Raw genomic sequence first — 21,023 nt, forward strand, 5'->3', positions numbered from 1 at the left:
ATATTATGTAAGCTGGTAGGTGGATCCCTGCTTACATATCTTTAATTATGAAGTGAGAGAGTGAAAATGTTATCAGTCAATTATCTAGCAACAAGCTGTGAAAATTAATAGACTGATTACATTGTTAATTGGTAATTACTATTAATTTGCAAGATTACCAAGACTATCACTCCAGACTCCATAGAACTTCATAACTACAAGTGATAAGTTAACACAGTAGTATATCACAGTATATTGGCATTTATTACTCTGACTACTTGTCAACCGCCTCTCTTAAGGTGCAGGAGGAAACGCCTGCCATGATGCCACATCTTATAAACATATAGTCTGTGGTCTGATTCAGCTTTGATCCATGTGCCATCATTTCAAGTTGAATCACGGAAAACATAAAAATGAGAATGAAAAAATGAAATATTGAAGCACTCTTTGAAACAACTTTTTATTTCATCATAAAAGACATAAACATGATTTATCTTGACTTTTCTTATTTCGGCTACAATCCACCTGCTCTGTATCTCTGGTTGTTTAGTTAATAATGAGGGCACGGGTCTGTCTTCAATTCAAATTGGATCTCTGTTGGCGACTAAAGACATTAATCAATTGTAAAAAGATTGTCAGATAAAAGGGATCCTGGCAGGGTATCTGAACCCTTGTCTGTTTGACAGGTAAGAATCCAACGGTTTCTAATCCAGGTGTACACACACAATTGGTAAAGTGCAAGATCTCTAATACTGCAAGGCACAACTATCGATAATAGGATTGTCTTTTTGTTTCTAATATAAAAAATATTATGATTAACACAGACATACAAAATGTTTTCATACAGAAACAACACAACAAGTAAAACCTTGTCTAAACCCTCAACAAATATCTGAAATATTTTGTTAAAATATGTTCTGTATTACACATACATAGGAAATTACAGCAGAAATATATACAATGAATTCTATAACAAATACATATTTTATAATTTTTGGATTAAATTGATAAACAAATATGAAACAGGATCAAACATATTCCATAATAAATAAGTGAAATCATTAATAACCAATGACATCAACTGCATTCTACAATTAAAAACAATATGACAATTATTACTTTGTTAACATGATTAAAAAAAATGTTTTGGCTCAGCCTTTATTGCACACAATTCGTATACCATAATGAAAGTAATGCTAAAATGTCTAAAAGGAAATAAAGATCAAAAAGCAAAAACAAAGACTGGATAAATGTTCTACACATGCACTTTTTAAAGTCAGCCGCTTCGTTTTTTAACATGGTTATGAGAAAAGTGAAAGTGTTTAACCTGTTTATCAAAGATTTCAATGCACAGCAAAGATTGGATTCAATAAATAATACAGGAGACAGTGGAGGCGAAAAGTGGGCGCTATAGTAAGAATCATGTTTTAAACCACTGGATCTAAATTGAACATGAGCTTTCTTGTGCGGCTGACGGTTTTAAGTCTGAATTCTGACACATTTAAACAAAATATCTGAAACTGCATCCAAACTTCTGTATAAAAAAAAACAACAACTGACTGAGTAAGTTCACTGTCATACAAACTCCTGGTTTCACAGAGAGAAATAAAACACTATGACTGTATACTTAAATCAATAAATAGAAGATGTCCCTCTTTGCTGATGATCAGTGTTTCTGCTCCGTACACCAGTGTTTTGTTCACGGCATGTGGGAACTGGTTGGCGTCCTAGAAATGATCAACTTGAGCTGCATGAGACTTTTCTCTGGCTCTGACTTCTCTAACGTGTTGTTTTGTAAAGCAGCATGGCAGCGTTTGGAGCAAATGAGACCATACTGGATCTTTTAATTTTCTGTGTGTGCAGGACTAAACAAATGCAACTTTCTCTCAGCTGTCCATTTACATCCACCTCAACAACTCAATCACTCTCAAGGTGGGGAGCGGGACGCTGAGTCTCATCACCCCCAGTTCCCACTTGTCGATTCCCTTCGAATGTTAGATGATAGGGGGCAAACACTTTTCTTGGCTGTCATTTCGCTCTGTGCCCACTTCCCCTTGAGGCTTGATGATGATGTGAACAGGCCTCTCTCCGCCTCCTTCTTGCTGCTTGGTATCCGTGGACAGCTTGCCCCCGTTCTCACACACCTCCTCCTCTGCTGAGGCCCCGATGGGCCGCAGACGCTCGGCGGGGGCCATCTTTGTTCCTGTTGAAGAGCTGTCTCTCTGCAGCTTGTCAGCGTTGACGCTCTCTGAGCTGACTCTTTCCACTGTAGCGTGGATGGAAAGGACATTAAAGGTCAGCTCAGCGTGAGTGCAGAAGAACTCAGTGGGTATGCAGTCATGGCATCAGCTAGTTATGTAAGGCAAGTCTATGCTATATTGTTGTATCTATAAAACATACACATATTCTCTATATGTACATAGAATGGACTGTATCCTTACTGGGCTTGCTGTTAGCTTGCTTGCGGAGGCCGTGATCGCTGCTGTTTTCTGTGCTGGTCGAACTGTCTGAGGTCTTCTTCACTGTTGTCCTGGCTCTTGGCCGGACTTTGTTGAAGTTCCCTTCCAGGATCCAGTCGTGCTGTAACCCCTCATCAGGAGTCATACGCTTGGTCGGATCCCAGCTGAAAAATAAATAATATGAGAAAATAATTAAAGTCTGCAAGTGCTTTTTTATAGTTCCGCTGACACATACTTTAATTAGTTTTCATGCAGTCTACTTAAAATGCGGGACGGATGAAAGAAAAGCCTGTTTTTGTGAACAGCCGAGCAGATGTTTAGAGTGAACTTACGTGAGGCAGCGTTTGATGAAGTCTAAGAACAAAGCATCGTTGCTTTTCAAAGCATCTGACAGCTCCTTGGAGTTGGGTCTCCTCTTCTTCCCCTTGCTGTTAGTGATGTTCCTGGGGTTTCCTTTAGAGTCTGCACATAATTACCAAACAGCCCTGATTTATCATCTCGGCACATCGATCCTATGGAGTTCTCTTACATCTTCCGTAAGGGGCTAGCCTAGCTATTCATTCATCATCTGATAACATTTAGTAATCATATACTGCTCGCTGTAGATCATGTAAAATATCCACAGACATAAGAAAAAGATCAGAAGCTATGCGAAGATAAATTCTCACCAAAGAACAACCTCCTCCTTGATGCCGACTGGACAAAATCATTCGGAGGCATTCCCAGAACCTGTCGGTCAAAACATCAGGACGCTTTAACACGATGAAGAAACTCATCAACCACACTGGAAACTTTAAGCACACACTAAAAGCAGAACTGCTTTTAATGTCATACCTCCATTATGCAGGCTATCTGCTCTACTTCACTCTCTCCTGGGAAGAGAGGGTAGCCTGTGTAGAGTTCAGCAAGGATGCAGCCCAGACTCCACATGTCAATGGCCATGCTGTAGGGGTGACCCAGGATGACCTCTGGAGAGCGGTAGAAGCGACTCTGGATGTAGGTGTACACTAGTGGAAACGAAAGGAGACGGATATAAGTTCTAAAGACAGTTATATAAGATTGGCTGTTTCTTTCACTAGTCAGACATGTTCACCAAGTGTTGTTACGTTCTCTCTCAGTTCCACACTCTTACCTCTTTGCTGTTCATAGCAGCTTGATCCAAAGTCAACCACCTTGATGTTCCCCGGCCCTCTCTGAGACAGAAGGATGTTCTCCTGTTCAGAAACAGGAGCAAAAACATTCACTTTGCTTTCATGCACTGCTGCTGCAATATTAAACTGCTCCACAAGATGGAGCAGGGCTCACACTACTGTTCTGGGGAATCTCCTGCAGCACAATTACCAGCAGCACCACAGCCACTCAGTGCAAAGGTTTGGTGTTTTGTCGACAGAAATATACTTTAACATAGTGTCTCATGTTTTCTGTATATTCCAAAAGTCCGTACCGGTTTGAGGTCACAGTGGATAATCTTCTCCCTGTGCAGCATCTGCAGGCACCTGAGAAGAGCATGGGTGAACCGACGGATCAGAGCGAGACTGAAGCCCTGGAAGTTGTTTTTTTTGATGAGCTCGTACAAGTTCACCCTGATGGAAGGAACAACACGTGAGATGTTAGCTCATAATGTGGTTTAAACATGCAAAATATGTTTCCTTTGTTGCAATGTTTAAAAAAAAAATTAAGTGGATTGATTTCCTTTTTTTTAATGCTTCTTTTATCTCAGGACTAATGAGATAATGAGATGAAACAGATACACCACATTAAGAACTTCCTCCTGTTCCTCAAATAAACGCTTTAAATAAAGAAGACTGCTCAGTTTGATGTTGCTCTAAACTTAACTTTACCCCTGATAAAAACATCCACTGACCACCGAGCGCATACTTATGATTGCACTCCCATTCAGAGGGAGACAGACACAGCGTGCGTCCTCCTGCTATTTCTTGTTTCTTGCGATAAGCATAAACTTCTTTAGACTGTGTAACTGGAGCCTTCACACCATGAAGCAAGAGGGGGTAAGAGATAGGGCCGCAATCAAGGCCTTAACTAAAGGATTCGGTGACAGTAATGTTAGACAAGGCGGCAGTCCAAGACGTCCTCTAAAGGTCATTGAGCCAGAGTGATACACAAAACTATCTCCCCTCAAATAGATATCAGAGGTGATCCATGCTAAAACACAGATGGCTTAAGGTACACAGGTGATCACTTAGCTCCTGACTGGCTGCAGTCCGGCAGCTTTGCAAGTAATGAATCAAAGTGGTTTCAATAAGACCACAGTGATCTAACACTGCTGGGGAAAGGTGGCTAACCATGAATACCTTTGATTAACGGTTTAATTATTCAGTGACGTCTTTATCGTCTCCTGTCAGACTAACTTCTGAACATGTGGGCCTGCTTGCTTGCATGCACAGTATGAGTGAGCGTGCTAACCCGAGAAGCTCGAAGGAGATGCAAAGGTGGTTGCGGAAGTAGAAGTACTCCTTCATGTGGATGACATTGTGGAGGTTGTCTTTGTCTTTCCTCTTTATTACATCCAGGATCTTCAGCTCAACCAGCGCTTGGTGATGAAACCTGCAGATTTACAGGGCGTGTTAGGATACTGAAATTTGAAAAAAAATATATGTATATTAGCTTTGATTTCAACATTGATTTCTGAATGTCCATGTCCAGCAGAGTAAAAACAAATGTTTAAGTTCTGAGTGGATAACTCTTAAAGTCAACTTCCAGGATAGATCAGATAAGATCGGCTGACACAGTTCCTGAGGCACCGCTGTGGCAGTTTGCACCCATTTTGTTTTCTGCATTATTGAAGTGACGGCGAGAACCCGATGGCTCTTGCGTCTAACCTACAGGGCTCGGGCAGCCGCTGCCGCTGTGATCCTCAGTGAGGACGCACAGGTAAGATAACACCACGAGGTGCCGACTTCTATCATGCTAAATAAGGATCTCGACCATTTGGCAGACTCACTACATGTAAAATGATCCTGGCAAGGGCATGTGGGAAAAACCTCACAACAGGGGCATCAGATCTCAAATGAATGCCAAAAGTTGACGCCTTAAATGTGACAAAAAACACTTTCTATGGTGTATCTGAGGATGTATACTGTCATTTAAATACAGTAGTACTACTGCTAAGAAAAGATTCAATCACAGGTGACTTGCCAAGAATGAAATGAAATGTATCAGAATGAAAAGTTGGGGTTTTTGTGTACCTTTTCTTATTGCGTATCATCTTAATGGCTACAAGTTCGTTGTTCTTGTGGTCCAGACATTTGAGGACCTGCCCAAAGGAGCCTTTCCCAATCACTTCAAGCACTTCAAACCTGTAGGCAATGTGGTCATGCAGCACCTGGGAAAGCAAGAAAGAAGAGCACAGTGAATATTTGAGCAGGCTTAACTGTTATGTACTGTATGCTTTTACAGAAATAAAAATATCCATCACCATCAACTGATCTGCTGTGCACACAGCAGCGACAGTATTAACTGTGCGTGAGCCTGCCACAGCGAGATGAGCCTCAACAGAGATATTAAGAGTCCAAACAATGGTCAGTCACTCAGCCTTAAATGGCTCATTCATTACATTATCAACTGCCTGCCAGTCACTTGACTTATACAAGACAGTTAAGCCTGACCTCGGTTCACTTTATTGTACGGGAGTACTGAGCTTCAACAGTGAAGCCAGTCTGACAGAATGGCGGGTTCATGTCTGCAGCTGCTGGATTAAGGTCATATGAAGGCATCTGGTCATGTACAGTTCAGCTTAGGGAGCTTGATTGCTTGTGTATGTGTGTGTGTGTGTGTGTGTGTGTGAAATGATAATTAACATTGTGTCTTCACATTTTCAGTTAATACTGACTTTGAAATTGTGTCTTTATGTCTCTACTCATCTTTTAACTGCTTCACCAGTAACATAACTTTGATTTTTTTTTAAAGAAGGACTAAATGTCATTGTGAGAAAGCACCCATCTCAAACATTTTCAATATTCTCTGCAAGTTGATTTCATACAATACTAACATGAACTGAAACCAATTAGTGTAAAGGATACTAATGTAATAATAATAATTGCCCATAAAGTTGGAATAATTGTTCAATACCCCCAATTTTGTTAAAGCCTGAATACACAGTTTGCAAAGGTTAATTGTGTTTTAAGTTTGACTGTGATATGTTTGGAAGAGTTTGATCAATAAAGTTGAGAAGATATACACTTTATTTATCAAGAATAAATCACATTGTCACAATCACTTCATGAGAAGAGGTAAAAAACATTTTATTCCAACTTTATGGGCAACAGTGTGTATAGAAACAGCTTGAATGAGATTTAATGTGATAATTCCTATTATAACTGCAGGTGTGGTCCTTTAATGCTCCATCTAACACATTACCCTGATATAGCTTCCATGCTCGTCGTCATATCCAGAGTTCTGCGGAGTGCCTTGGGAACCCTCGATCTTCTGAGAGCCCAGACCCATGAACCAGATCTCTGAGTAGTCCATGATTTCCTCCTGCTCAAACTCCGTCAGCCGCTCCTGGAAGTTCTTCAGTGCCTCTGCAACAGGAAGTAAGAGGAGGATGACTGCATGAGTCACCATATTGATTAGCCCTCTGCAGAGTGCAGGGGATTGCGAAGAATCGACTTTAATGCCAGCCTGCTATTTTTATTGCATCAGTAGAATCTAAATTTTTTACGCAGTTACGTGTTTGTGTTGGAACACCCCCAAAAGATTCAAAATGTGGAAAACATCTCTGTGCCTTTATCATTTTGTACTATTGTATTGTTATCCATAATAACATACCTAGGGGGGACATGGGTAACCTTTGTCCCTCATATGACTTCTCTTTCTCCAGCTTGTTGCTTAAAATCTTGCTGTTGCGAGAGGCTGTCACTTTATCCATTGCTGCACCGAAGCGCATGCTGAACTGCTGGACGGGCTTCGGCCTCTCATCCTGTACAATGAACACACATAGAGAAAGTACATTCCCTTATTATTATGAGCAAAGAAAAGATAAATGAACCACAGTGTGACCTTCATCATGTTTCCCCAGTGAACCTTCTACTGCTGTTTCTCTGTTTCGAGTTATATAAGCTGCCTTGGAGGGATAATAATGTTCGAATCTCAGAAATATTCTATTATACACAAAATTAGCTGCTACTGTAGGAATTTATGGGCTGCTGGAGTGTGAGAGCCTCACCGGATGAGTCTGGTAGTTGTTTTGGCCCCCTTTGTTGGCAATCTGGGGCAGGATGTTGTCCGACTGCTGGTGCTGGTTTTTGGCATTGCTGACCACCACCTGGACCACCGGTGGCTCAAGCTGAGGCAAGGACCCGACACCAGTGCCAAACTTCTGTAAACCAGAGAGATAGTTTTAATTGTATTAAAATACAGAAAGCAACATGAAAAAATGAACAAAGAAAAGCATAAAATAGGGTCAGATGAAACTTTACAGCAGAGTGATGAAAGACTTGGATGAAGGCAGACTGGCAAAAAGTGAGAATATTTAGGAAAATCTACAAATAAATCGGCCAACTCCCACGGCTAGAAGGCTTTTAAGATCTTTTTCTGCAGGGAATGATTCAATGCAACTGAATAACAAACACTGAGCAGCACATCCAGCTGTAAACAGACAACAAAAGCAGCTAGAGAGAGTGGGTCAGCGACTGTGACGTCTAAGTGCATTATTCTTTTTACACTGTAGCTACAAGCTTGCTGTCATTTTTTCATGAGCACCTCATCAGATTTGGTTTCTGCTCTCAGCTAGCGATCTACGTCCCTTTCACATGCATTTCGACTGCGGAGGCTCAGGTGACCGGGACCCCCCAGCAGGTAGCGGCTGGAATTACTGATCAGGCTGAGAGTGAAATGGGGACAAAGGCTGTGAGGCTGGGTCCTGACAGAGTCTGTCTGCGGCGTCTCTGTGGGGGAGGCGAAGAGCAGCAACCTGCTTTTCTCTGACTGCCATGCTGCTTGCTCTGAGAGCACGATTACATGTGTCACAGCCTTGACAGGCTGGTCCCTGGCAATGATGGGCAAAATTAGACCTCTGGCCTCTGCCAAACTCTCTGGGAAAACTGAGATATCTTGCAGTGGTGTATCTGTGTCGAGAGGGGCATTATAGTGTATATTTAAGACATGTCTTCACTTACTGAGCTGCAATCCCACTCAAATTTCTGGTGGAAGCATTCCACCAGAGCTGCCCATACATCCTGCATGCTGTTACGTAGTCTTTAATCTTTCACATTAATTGTTAACAGCATTCCAGGAAAAAAAAAAGGCTTTCCCATCTTTACCGTAGATAGTTCTGATATTTCCCCTCACGTGTTAAGAGCTGCTGCAGGATCTGCCAACTTGGTTATGACGCATAGAGATAGGGCTAAATATAGTTGCGAGCACCTGCCACAACAGGCAAAGGAAGTAAACACAGTTATGTGCCTGTGCATAGCTGGGGGGCGTGCTGCTTCAGTAAGGTGCACTTATATCAATGGAAATCTGTGATGCGTTACACCATATAGCCACATATGTGCAGACAGATGTGCACAGGCACATTCGTGTAGTAAATAAGCGTCAGTATGTGAATAGAAATGTTTCAGTGAGGCAAAGTAATAATTTTCAATTATGCTCGTCGAAGCCTCTGATTTGTAATAGGAGAAGGCGTTCTGGTGTTGAAAGGAGAAAGGAGGAATACTATCTCTCGAGCAATATTTTGGGCTGTTAAATGAATAAGCTGATGTAATTCAGACGCTGAAGGAAAAGATGGCTTTGTTGATACGACGTGTTCTGGGTGCTGCTGCAGCATCTTGCAGAGGGGAAGCGCTGACCTGTGAGCAGGGTCGGTTTGTCCCCAGGCGGTTGCCTTCTGATGGGAGTCTGTGAGGGTGAGGGAAGGCCTCCGGTCGTGACGTCTGTGGGAGGAATGAGAGCAATTCATAAAAAACGCTGCAAGATGGGAAAAATAAACTGTGGCACATTTCTGTCTGTGTGTAATAACATCTGTTCTTTCTTTCTATGTATATTTTTCAGATTAAGGAATCCTTAAAGAAGATTAAAGAAGAAGAAGACGAAGAAGAAGATTAAAGCAGTCATATTAAATAATAATGACACTGCTTCTTGTGCTCATGCTGCCTGGATTCTCCAGTCTCCTCAGAAACACACAGCCTCTGGGCAGCTGAGCGAGGTTGCAGCCAGACTAGCAAAAATAATACACTGTGATCTTAAAATAGATTACTTCTGCAAAAACCCAGCAACAACCATCCTCGCGCGATCCAGCGTTCTCTGTGTACCTGCTGGTTTTTGCAGGTGTGTGCGCATGTGCACATCCGTGTGTCTGGCAGTGGGTGTACACGTGCCTCCAAGCCTGTGCACACTGGTGATCCACTTGCCTCAATTTGTTTAAGCCCAAAACAACAGACTTCCGGATATTTAAAAGATAAAATACATTTGGGATGATTCTGCACGCTTCTCTCCGACACCAAGCCAGCGTACACGTGCTTTATTAATCAGCGGGTGAGCATGCAGCTGCGCTGGGTGACACCATATGGGTGAAATAAAGCTTAGCCCCATATGGGGATATGTGCTAAAGTCACTCAGCCAGCCTGGCAGTCGGGGAGGGAGGGGGGAATGGGTAGATACAGGCTGGGTGGGGTGTTGTTCGCAGGTGCTGGATAGGAAACAGCTTCCTAATCATAATCTTACACTAAACCACTGATTGGAAAGCAGATTCAGAACAGTGTTGGTGCAGTGTGGTCCGGAGGGAGGACGAGCTAAAGTGACCCTTCTCAGCCAGCTCAGCAGAGGATGATGAGAGCCTGAACTGACTTCTTAACTCTGCTTTACAGACTTCTGACTCTCACTGAGCACTGGATCCTGCAAACACTCACTAGCTTTGCTCTTCACATTTAAGGCCTTCAATGAGACGAGCAAACATGTTGCCAAAGAAGGATATGATACAATAATGTAGTCATGTGACACTCTCAGGGGCAACAGCAGGAGACATGTAGGTCAACGCGGCAGTTTGGCCTCTAAAACATCACCTGTAAAGGTCTGCTGTAAGCCTCGCTAATGAGCACTGAGCCAGTGGAAACCCAGTAACATCAGCACAAGTGCCAAAGAAAAATAGTGACGGTGACCTTTTATGCCACTGTGATGAATGAGAGTCAGTGTGTGGATAAAGTAACCGTGATCACGGCTCAATCTGTGTGATAGAAAAGAGCGCTATTATGAGAAAGTGAATGCACATTGTTCTGTATTTCTCACCTCTGTTAGAAGAAGGTGAAATAATGATTTTTTCTTGAGATCCAAAAGGGAGGGGTTAAATATTCAGGATATATTCACAATAACGCAAATAACATAATAATACTTCACATCTGTGCATTGCCTGACACTGTAAAATGTCTTTCCTGTGTACAAATAAGTGCACTCAGCACAAATAAAACATACTGAACAGAGGGAGTTTGCACTCAGTGTGCCGACAAGTTCAGATACAGGCACATGAATAAATAAATGGAAGTGTAGACAAGGACAGAGAAGTCACAGTCTGTATCTGAGTGACTGGGGGTCTTTGCAGGAGGTGGGATCATCCCAGCAGGTGTGAGGGAGCAGCTTTGGCTCAGTAGGGGTCAGTCCTCCGGGGTCAGTTGGTCAGAGGGTCAGCGACGCATTAAAACCGCAGGTGTAACTGAAGGTAAACATCAACAAACTGTAAAACTGGGCTCACTCACAATATCAGCTGTCAGACAGGCATTTTTCAACGTATAATCACACTGCCCTCTCGTTTTCATTGCACATAACACAAGTCGTTTGCATGAAGCGTGAGCACAGGGCGGGATGCAGGACCACTGATCAATCCATGTGATCATAATGTTACTTGTAGTGTTAGTTTGTTAAAGCAGTCAAAAAAAGAGATGAATTTCTTTTAAGATCCAAAAACAGCGAAGGTTAAATTTACATCAGTTTCCATGTAAGGTGTGAAAAAATACACCACAACGCATATAGACTTACAGAATCTGTCAGCACAACAAACACTGAAATAAGTAGGCTAAACATCGACTGAAATAGAAATGGATCAGATTTTTCATCATAACTTGGCGTGTGGTCAGGAGAAAGGGGGCGGACGACAAAATAAGCATTCAAGTGGGATAACTTGGAGAGGAGAAATGGAAATAATTCCAAAGTGAGAATAACTGTACATTATTGGCACGGGTGAATAAAGATGAATAGAGAATGTACAGTAAATGTTTTTATTTTAGTTTATCACTGTAAAAGGATACCTGTCGGGGGGTTTCTCCCAAAATGGAATTAGCCTGGAGTGAAGCCCTGTAGCTGGGCAAAGGTAATTCTTACTCCATGGACAAGCACATATAGGAAATCTGTACTAGAGAAAGATTAAAGTGATATTAAGGGAGATAAAGAATGATTATAATAATATAAAAAACTCCCTCATTAATTAGATAATTAGACCAACTCTGTCTGTGACTATGAGAACAAACCAGAGTACAGTCACACTAAAATTAACCTCAGGAAATTGCTATTTTGCCAACCAACCTGCTACCAAATCAAAGCACCTCACCTTGTTATTTATTTCAGGCAACATGCTGTCTTATCAAAGCCAGTCCTTACAGCTGCTTGACAACCCAAACACAGGGGAGAGATTATAAAATCCAAGAAAGAGTCATTGTATCCAACTCTGTCAGCGCAGCCTCAAAACAAAAGACACGCTCTCCACCAGTCCAACTTCTTGGAGAGGACTGAATCAGCAGCGATGAGTAAAATCCCGATGACTGATCAGCTCCACCGACACCAAACCTGCAGTACTCCTGGTTTTACGCGCGCGGGGTAAATGCGCTGTCGTCAGAGAGGAGATTAGCGAGCGAGGCAAGCTGTCGAGGGGTCTCTGCGCACTGCTAAGACACTGAGGGAGCCACCTGTTCAGGTTTCTGCCGCTGACAGCTGGGGGTGTCCCGATATAGATTTGTTTTTATCCGTTTGCTGTCGTCCACCTACACCACGCTGGGTGACTGATGCGCTCTCCAACACCGACGCTGCACGGAGGGTTCACACCGACGCACTCAGTTTACAGTAGATGCTATGCAGACTGCACGCTCTCAAACTGACTTCCAGAGAGGATCCTCCACTCACTGTCATTCTGGAGATGCAGTCTTCCTTCCACAGAGTGACAGAATCAGACTCCTTCATTTGTTTCAAGTGTTTCTCCTGCATATCAAAGTAGAACAGACTAAAAGGTGGAACATATCGATGATGGTTGGGCTGCATTGGACACAAAGTGATATTGTATCACCAAATGAGCAGATTCCAAATGCTAAAAACTGGAATAAAATGGGCAGCTTTTTGAAGAATAGGCTGCTTGTCTCTTAAAGAATTTCTCCCTCTGCTCAGATATGTTATATAAGCTCTTTAAATCTTTAGGATGTACTATTTTTGCCTATACGGAAAACAAGAATTTCTCATACTGCTCAAACCCTGCAGAACTTCTCACAAGTGCTGAAAAAAATGTGAAAACTGACGGGAGAGGACAGCTATCCTTGTCAAAATACATAAGCCTGGAGCACTGCAAATGCAGTCTCAACCTGCAGGAAACTCAAACGTATTCAATGTCAATGTCTTAAAATCTAAATCAAACAGCAGAAAGTCTTTGTCAAAATGTCAGCACAATTGTTACAGAAGCCAAAAGTCAAGTGGGAAAAAAAAGAGAAAGGAGGAGAAACAATTAAGCATGTAATACCATCTCTGCCAAGTCATCTCTAAAATGTTAAATGATCAGAAATGAAGACAGGAAACTGCTTAATGTTTTAAAAACTGATCAATATACTGTTTTTTCAAAGCAATGCCAAATGTTCTCAACTCATCAAAAAAAAAAAAGAGTTACAAGGTTCCCCCTGAACACAGTGATGCATGAAAACACATCTTGTAACAAGAGAGCAGACATTATGGCATTAACCCTCGAACACTAGACGTTTGTGTTCTAGAGTTAAAGGGACAGTTCTCGAAGTGGGGCTGTAATAGGTCAACAGATTGTGCTCTCCAGGCCCCAAATTTAGAGACACAGACGTGAGTCCCAGCGTAGACGATGAGAAATGTCCTGCTGTGGACAGGGTCAGCAGAAAAATGTATTTTAGCCACCTATAAAAAATTTATATCAGTTAAAGTGTTTGCTATATTTGGAATACTTTCACCGCTTCACATTGCCGTCAGACAGCCCTTTTTGTCTGGGAACTGAATCCGTTGTATCGCTGTATACTCTCTTCATAGCCACTGGACCAAATTTTTATCAGTGGAGTCTGGCAGCTATGAAGAGGGTATATTTGTGAAAAGGTCTCTGTCTGTGCACCAATGTCTGCACCAGTACATTGCTTAGCACCAGTGAGCACTCGTGTCTGCTCCTCCAAACCTGGGGCGTGCCGACTGTCTATCTTATACACTGATCACGGATAAGTACATCACACAACTCCACTTCAAAAATATCCAAACTATCCCTTTAACATTGTGTCGCTGTCATGATGCAAATGTAAGAAGAGGGCATTTGTTTTCCAATGGCTAATCCCCACAGCAGGGGGGGAAACAGCTCAGTGCCTGCATGTGATGTGGGCGCAGCGCAAGTCCAGGAGATGAATATGATTAGATGACAGCTGTTATGCAACAGCGGTGGCCACTTCAGTAATCAGCCTTAGGACAGGATGAGATAAGATGAACTATCGAGGAAGCTGCTCCTGACCTCCTTATTGCACTCTCATAATCTAGGCTCTTATTCCCTAAACTGTTGCTGCGTTTAAGGTACCAATCATACAATAAAAACACCAAATAATCAGGAAGTTAAATCAGACGAATGTACGGTGCTGTGATGTGATGGGCCCCTGCTGGTGGAGTGGCCCTTTAGTGGAATGGGGAAACAGAGGGACAACAAGAGGAAGACAGGGAGCCCTTTCAGGGGTGGAAGGCTCCTTCAAATCTGGTCTGATAAGGAGTAGGTAGGAGGCACTCAATTTATACAACTAAGAACACCGCCAGAGCAGAAGAGTCCAGGTTTGTTTGTAAAATGATTATCTGACACCATTTAACAACATTTAGTTTGAAGGAATAGTCTGACATTTTGGGAAACACCCTTAGTAATACACTTATTTTCAGAGGACAATAATATCACTCTCATATCTGTATGTAAAATATGAAGCTATAGCAGTAGCAGTTGGTTATCTTAGCTTAGCATAAAGATTGGACACAAGGGGAAGCAGCTAGCCTGGCTCTGCCCAACAGCAACAAAAACCACACAACAGCACCGCTAAAACTCAGTAATCACTAAATACAAAAATTAAATGATGTAAACAACATAAAATTAATCCTTATGTCACACCTAAAGTTTTTTCACCAGAGTTTTAAACCCCAAGATGTCAGCACCTTTGAGAGGCACCATATCCATCAATTAACAGACTGTGGCCTTAGTTACCTTAGGTACCTCTCTCCACTGCTTTCTTTTCTGTGATAACTGATAACTGATAATGTTTTGTTTCATATTCTTTGAAAGAAGAAGAGCCAATAAACTTTACAGATAACTTTGGCTCCTCATCCGCCATCCGCTATGTTTTTAAAAACAAAATAATTGTCCATGAGATACTGTTTTCAGCACTATAGCTACTAGCGTGTTTGCACTATATACTAATGCAAATTCTGTAAATTTAATAATAAACTTAATAATCTCTGGGGTTCATGACAACAGCTGTAACAAGTTTTTTTAGTTAAAGGCAAATTCCGTCCATTTCATTTAGTAAATAACAACTTACTGAGAGTCAATGTTCACATGGCTAATATTTACTCAGCAGGACCTTGAGAAATCAACGATGTAACTGGTAACTATTAAATAGTATTTACTCCTTTGTTATAACCCAGTCACCATAACAATAGATAATTCTATCTCAATATAACTTTGTCATAGTGCCACCTACTAATAAATAGTAAACAATTTGTTAGAAACAATTTTTAACCACTGCATCAAACTGTCCCACCTCAAGTACTGTTTAAGGTTTAAAACCGATAATGTGTTTTTTCAACATGTGAAATGGTTCAAAGCGTTATGACCAAAAATGAGTCCTGACAGTGTCCCTAGACAGACTCTTGGAACCTAAGTACAGCTATATTAATGTACCCTGTCTGGTTTTGATCGTAAGTCAACAACGCAGTTCAGACAGTACGGGTTCTCAAAATAATCAGCTCATCCCTAGAGATACTTCCTTTGGCATAGGCTGCAGATTTCCTTGCCCATGCCCTGGCCCCTCCTGCAAGTGGCAGGGCTCCCTGGACGCTCTCATGCCTCACGGGACGCACCAGCACAAGTCCATCACCACGCTGCAGGTCAGACATGGACGTGTCTCCTCTACTTCTTATATGAACTACAGTTTAATTAAGTCCAACCAGGACCTGATGTCGGTGTATCTCTGCTGCTGCTGCTTTGATCCAAGAAATGATGACTTTAACCTGTGTGTGTCTATTCGAGGGGAGGACACTGGCCATGAGCATTAACTTGCCAAGTGCCGTCGAGGGTAATGGGTAATGATGCCGTCCTGCTTTGGCTTCCACTTCATGCTGTTCCTGGAAAATGACCTGTAAAATGGTGGCCATGGCATTGTCCTTGTGGATAGAGCACCTAGGAGGCCATGCTGCGTCAAGGTGTTACCATACCCCCTGAAACGCGGGACTGGACTGTCAACCATTGAGGCCCAGGGACGGATAGATGGATGGACATAAGAAGTGATGGCACTAGACATCTAAACACACACACTGAAACATACATATGAGAGACTCTTGCATGGACAAGCATGGTCTGCACAACTGAACGCACAACTGAAAAGCTGTTTGGGCAAACTTGCATTTGCATTATTTCCTAACACTCTTATTTTAGTGTCTCTCCTTCCTCTCTTCCCCTTAGTATACTCAGACCTTTCAGACAGTGCGGCTCTCCGACCTTCACTCTGAGACGCTGGAGGCTGGTCACCACTGACCAGCCATGTGGTTGTTCCTCCCTGTTAACCATCCTCATGCTAAGCTAGGCTAACTATCTGTTAGCTATAGCTTCATGCTTAGCATACAGATATGAGTGTGGTATCAGTCTTCTCATTTAACTCACAACAAGAAATTTTATAAGCCTAATTCCCAAAATGTCAAACTTTTCCTGTGATATTGAAACACACAGAGAAGCTGAAGTGTTCTTGAGTGCCTTCAGTATGTTGCAGGGATCAAATGCTACATAATTAAACTGCAAGTCAGCCACTGTCAACCTTGCCGCAGTTCACCTGGGAGAGATGTTGTGCTGTGTGCATTTCGTCACCCAGGTGACAACGACAACGCATTGGTGATGAGAAGCAGATGCAGATACAATATATATCACCATGACAACCAAAGAATAATGAAACAAAGCGTCACAGTTTATGTATGCCTGACAAAACAAGAGGGACTGTGCTACCAGTAAGTGATTCTAAAAATAGCAGAGACTCATGAAAACAAAGAGACTTAAGTGCTCGAAACAGGGAATATAAAACAAAAGAGGGAGGAAGACGGAGTGTGAGTGCGGGAACGTAGATAAGACAGATAGTTGTCGGACGTCCCGTTTTGCCTGTGCTGCTTCTTAACATACCTCAGGTTGGACCCTCCTGTTCCTGCCCCAGCAGCAGCTCTGGAGGAGGCTAAAACCACAGCAGGCAGGTGAGGTCCCGTCTCCCCACATAGCACATCTCCCCCATGCTGCCACGACCACACCCTGAAGCCCACCTCAGCCTCTACACAGCATTTCCAGCCTGACGTAGGGGGTGGTTACTCAGCAGGTCATAGATCAGATGACACCCTCAGAGGCAAAATGAAGAATGATGATGATGATGACGGCGATGATGCCAGGCCTGCATTTCCTGCTGCTTTCAGTCTAGAAACTATAAGTCAGGGTGTTGCTCCTCGACTCCATTTGAGAAAATAAAATTCTTCTTAAGTTGAGAGGAGTTTGATGCTCAGTTCAGTTAGGTTGACTTTCCATCGTCTTCTTTAGATGTGTAGAAATCCTGAAGATATGAATGACCTCTTAAGGCAGAGCTTCCTGTGGTTCATCACAACTCTCTCCTACACCCTGCATCACATCAAACAAGGTTACATTCTGGTTGTTTGAGACCCTTGCGCTTCTTCCTCGTCAGGTTCCTCCAAACTATTTTTCTCTGCTCCGGGATGCTGCGTAGAGAGGCAGGCTGCAGACAGACAGTGAGAGGATGCTTTGTGCTGTTGCTATAATCGGTGAGGGAGTGCTCTCTGTCTTCGCCGCTGCCGGTGACGTATGGATGGGACTCAACAAGGGACCCATCCTGAGCCGGAGACACAGCAGCAGGGGCCTGGCACTTAGCTTCCTGTGAAAGAGGCCTCTGGGAGTGCAGGTTGGGAGAGGGGCGGGGGGGGGGACTTGAGAGAGAGAGATACTGTAGACTGTCCCAGGTGGGCTCTTCATGGGGAAGTCAGACGGGGAGGAGGTGAAGCTCTAATGGGCCTCCCATTGGATTCAACGGACGCCTGCAACTTTCCTCTGCCTTCTCACTCGCCACTGTATCTTGGAGACAAAGCCAGTGGGGCTGTCACACACACGTACCACCCCTCCCCTCCACATCTTCTGCCATTCTCCACCTGCTTTTCTGCTGTTACAAACCCCTGCGGGTACAGTCTTGCTGACAAATAGTGCGTTGGTGAAAGCTTATCCCACCACACCCCGGCTGCGCCTGGCCTCCCGCCTGCTGCACAGAGCAGCAGGGAACTGCAGAGTCCACAGCAGGACAGGACACAGAGGCTGAGTTTGAACTTAATATTGCAGGTAATCAAGGGGGAACTGAGTGTTGTAATTACCTCTCTGTGCCTCTTTATTCATTGTTGATGGTTACATCATTTACTGGAAGAGGCTAAACGATGACAAAGTACCAGCTCTATCTATATAGCCTCTATATCGCCTTAAGGAAGATTTTAGTGCAGCATTTCTTTCTAAATGTTTGCATACCAAAGAAAGTGCCCTCTTAGTGACTACAAGTATCTTTGCTCACATAAGTTCTGCCCCCCTCCCAAAATAAAGTCTGTAAATCATGTTGTTTTGGTGACAGGGGAAATGTTGCTATTTCTGTAGCATGAGGCACCAGGCTACTGTATTTCATTACTGCCCTGTCAGCCAGTCTTGATGCTTACATGACACAGAGTGGTAGCTGCTGTATCTCATGTCTTCCTACACATTTTTGAATTAATAATATATGATCCATGTCATCTGACAGGCTGTACGCCTCTCAGGGCCACACCTTTTCCACATGTCTGAACGATCAGGCCAGACGTGGATAGAGTGAACAGCAGGTGGTGGGCCAGGCCAGATCGGACTGAGTCAAAGTGGGACCAAATTACCTCCTCTTAGAGGGCCAAAAGCTGCCTTACATTTTGTTGGGCCGTGGCTAATCACTCTCAGGTGCCAGACCAGGCAAACTGAGGCGAGGTGAGCTGCCAGCCAAAACAGACAGTATCAAAGTCTCCTCCCATTTGGCACAGAGGAGTGCAGGCAGTTTGACCTGACTGGCAGGTGGACCGCGGCATCTGCAGTTTTAGACGCACAGCAGGCTTCTCAGTAACAACATGTCACCATGCGATATGGGTCAAGTTCACAAGTTGACACAAGCGCATTCACTTAAACACACTCGCAAACATTCAGGCAATTACAGGCTCAATTGTGAATTACATGTGACATGTTAATGGTGCTTGGCGGTAGAAATTGGTCAGCAGTGAGTCGCAGATTAACATTGAGTGTTAGTGGGGATGTTCCCTGCTATCTATGAATGGAAGTTCAGTGGACCAGGACTTAAAGGAACATTTCCCTTTAATCACAAATGACATGAAATCATAGTTGATGTCAATTTTCAGTTTAACAAGTAGTAGAAATAAATATTCCCTAGAAACCTTTGCTATGAATACATTCTTATCTGAAGTTTTAATGCCACAGAGGTTCATATTTGCAAAGGACGGACAGGTGAGGAACAACAAGCTCACAGTCAGTGTATTAAAAGAACATCCAGTATGCTGTTATTATTATTAAGTGATTACAATCAGGCCAAATTCTGAATGCTTGCCTGATTATCCTCATTCTCTATCGATTGGATTGAGTGATTTCGTGCATGTGTGAGTGATTGTAGATGTGGACACAGCTGAAAATTAAGCGGGCTCAGGCCAAGCCAAATCTCATTAGCCATGTGGAGAGGCTCACTCCACCGTGGTGAAGAGGGTGAGACAAAAAACAAACTCCTTAATTCATCCTGTGTTCAACAACAGCAACACAAGCTGGTATCTGATTGTACCAAATCTGCGTCAAAGGTCCAAATGGGCTAATGCATAAGTCGCTGTCTGTCTTTGAGCTGTATGTTCGTTGTGTAGCTCCAGTCAGGAACATTCTGTCCCGATGTAACATATAAATACACAGGGTGGGTGGGTCGGCTCTTCAGTGCATGTAGCTACTGTGTTACAGCAGAGGGTGACAGGTTGTTGGGCTTTTTATGACACATACTGAAACTGCACAGTAAATATGGTGGCTCATCCAAACATTGATTAATAACTGTGACAAAAGTAGTACAAATCATGAAAATGTCAAATGCAAACAATCAAAATGTCTTTATATAAAATCATAAAATTATCACCTCAATAGTTTTTTAGAACCATTGCTACGAGCTGGATTATATAATGGAAATCAATCATACAGTTGAACAGGTCATTAACATTATGTTATTTAGGATATTTATCTGATATTCATATATCTTAACATGCATTGTCTCAATATGAGAAATGCACTAAAATTCACATTTATAATAAACTAAAGTTCACAGCAACAAACTGTTCCACTGTAACGTGTTAAGCAAAGTCTTCATGTATGTAAAAAAACAAAGAATAATAACAACTGTTAGTTTTTAATGACTGCAAGAGAGCATTAATTTGGAGCATTAACTGACTCTAGACAGTGTATTTGCAAATGTCTTTGTCTGAAGTTTTTGATGGAGGTGGAGGCTGACCTACTACTCCATATTTGTCCACTGAGCCGGCCCGTCGAGACCACCTACATTATCCTCTCAAGCTCCATTATACATGACACATCAAATTATGTACTGTAATAACCACAAACAGACACGCAAGAGTGTCCTGTCTGTCTGTCTGTCTGTCTGTCTGTCTGTCTTTATCAGACAGAGACCCAGACAGTCACAAAAATTGCCAGAATTGGGCCACGGCTCATGTTCCCGGCTCTTGTTTAGCACATGATTGGATTATAGTGGTATTATAAACAATAGTCTTTTCCCATTTCCCCAATTGTATGTCTGAAAATTAATCCCACTTTTGAGACTAATGTAAAATACAGACCTTTTAACTAATCCGGTGCCCTAGACAACTTAATGAAATCCTCATCTTGTCTTGCCAAATTCTAACCTCTTCCACACAGCACATAATAACAATCCTGCGCTCAAATCAGTCGGAGCTCTGGAAACTCTATTCCTGCCGTTTGCTATGTCACCGTCTCTCCACCCATATCTTCTTTCTGTGCATTGCAGCCATGTA

General features: G+C 42.7%; 1 protein-coding gene across 1 annotated transcript; it reads right to left on the reverse strand.

Annotated features, from left to right (window-relative positions):
• Window positions 1–423: 423 nt before the first annotated feature.
• dyrk4 (dual-specificity tyrosine-(Y)-phosphorylation regulated kinase 4) lies at window positions 424–12,252 on the reverse strand. Its single transcript, XM_070830587.1, has 14 exons — window positions 11,995–12,252; window positions 9,248–9,331; window positions 7,624–7,776; window positions 7,227–7,377; window positions 6,816–6,979; window positions 5,645–5,781; window positions 4,863–5,003; window positions 3,883–4,021; window positions 3,571–3,652; window positions 3,273–3,445; window positions 3,107–3,167; window positions 2,771–2,900; window positions 2,421–2,602; window positions 424–2,245 (listed from the first exon to the last, which is right to left on the reverse strand). The coding sequence occupies exons 1-14, from the start codon at window positions 12,016–12,018 to the stop codon at window positions 1,974–1,976; spliced, it is 1,893 nt and encodes a 630-aa protein (XP_070686688.1). The 5' UTR covers window positions 12,019–12,252; the 3' UTR covers window positions 424–1,973.
• Between the last annotated feature and the right edge of the window lie 8,771 nt (window positions 12,253–21,023).

Source organism: Pempheris klunzingeri, chromosome 5, assembly GCF_042242105.1.
Source record: "Pempheris klunzingeri isolate RE-2024b chromosome 5, fPemKlu1.hap1, whole genome shotgun sequence".
In the NCBI taxonomy this organism is placed as follows: domain Eukaryota; kingdom Metazoa; phylum Chordata; class Actinopteri; order Acropomatiformes; family Pempheridae; genus Pempheris; species Pempheris klunzingeri.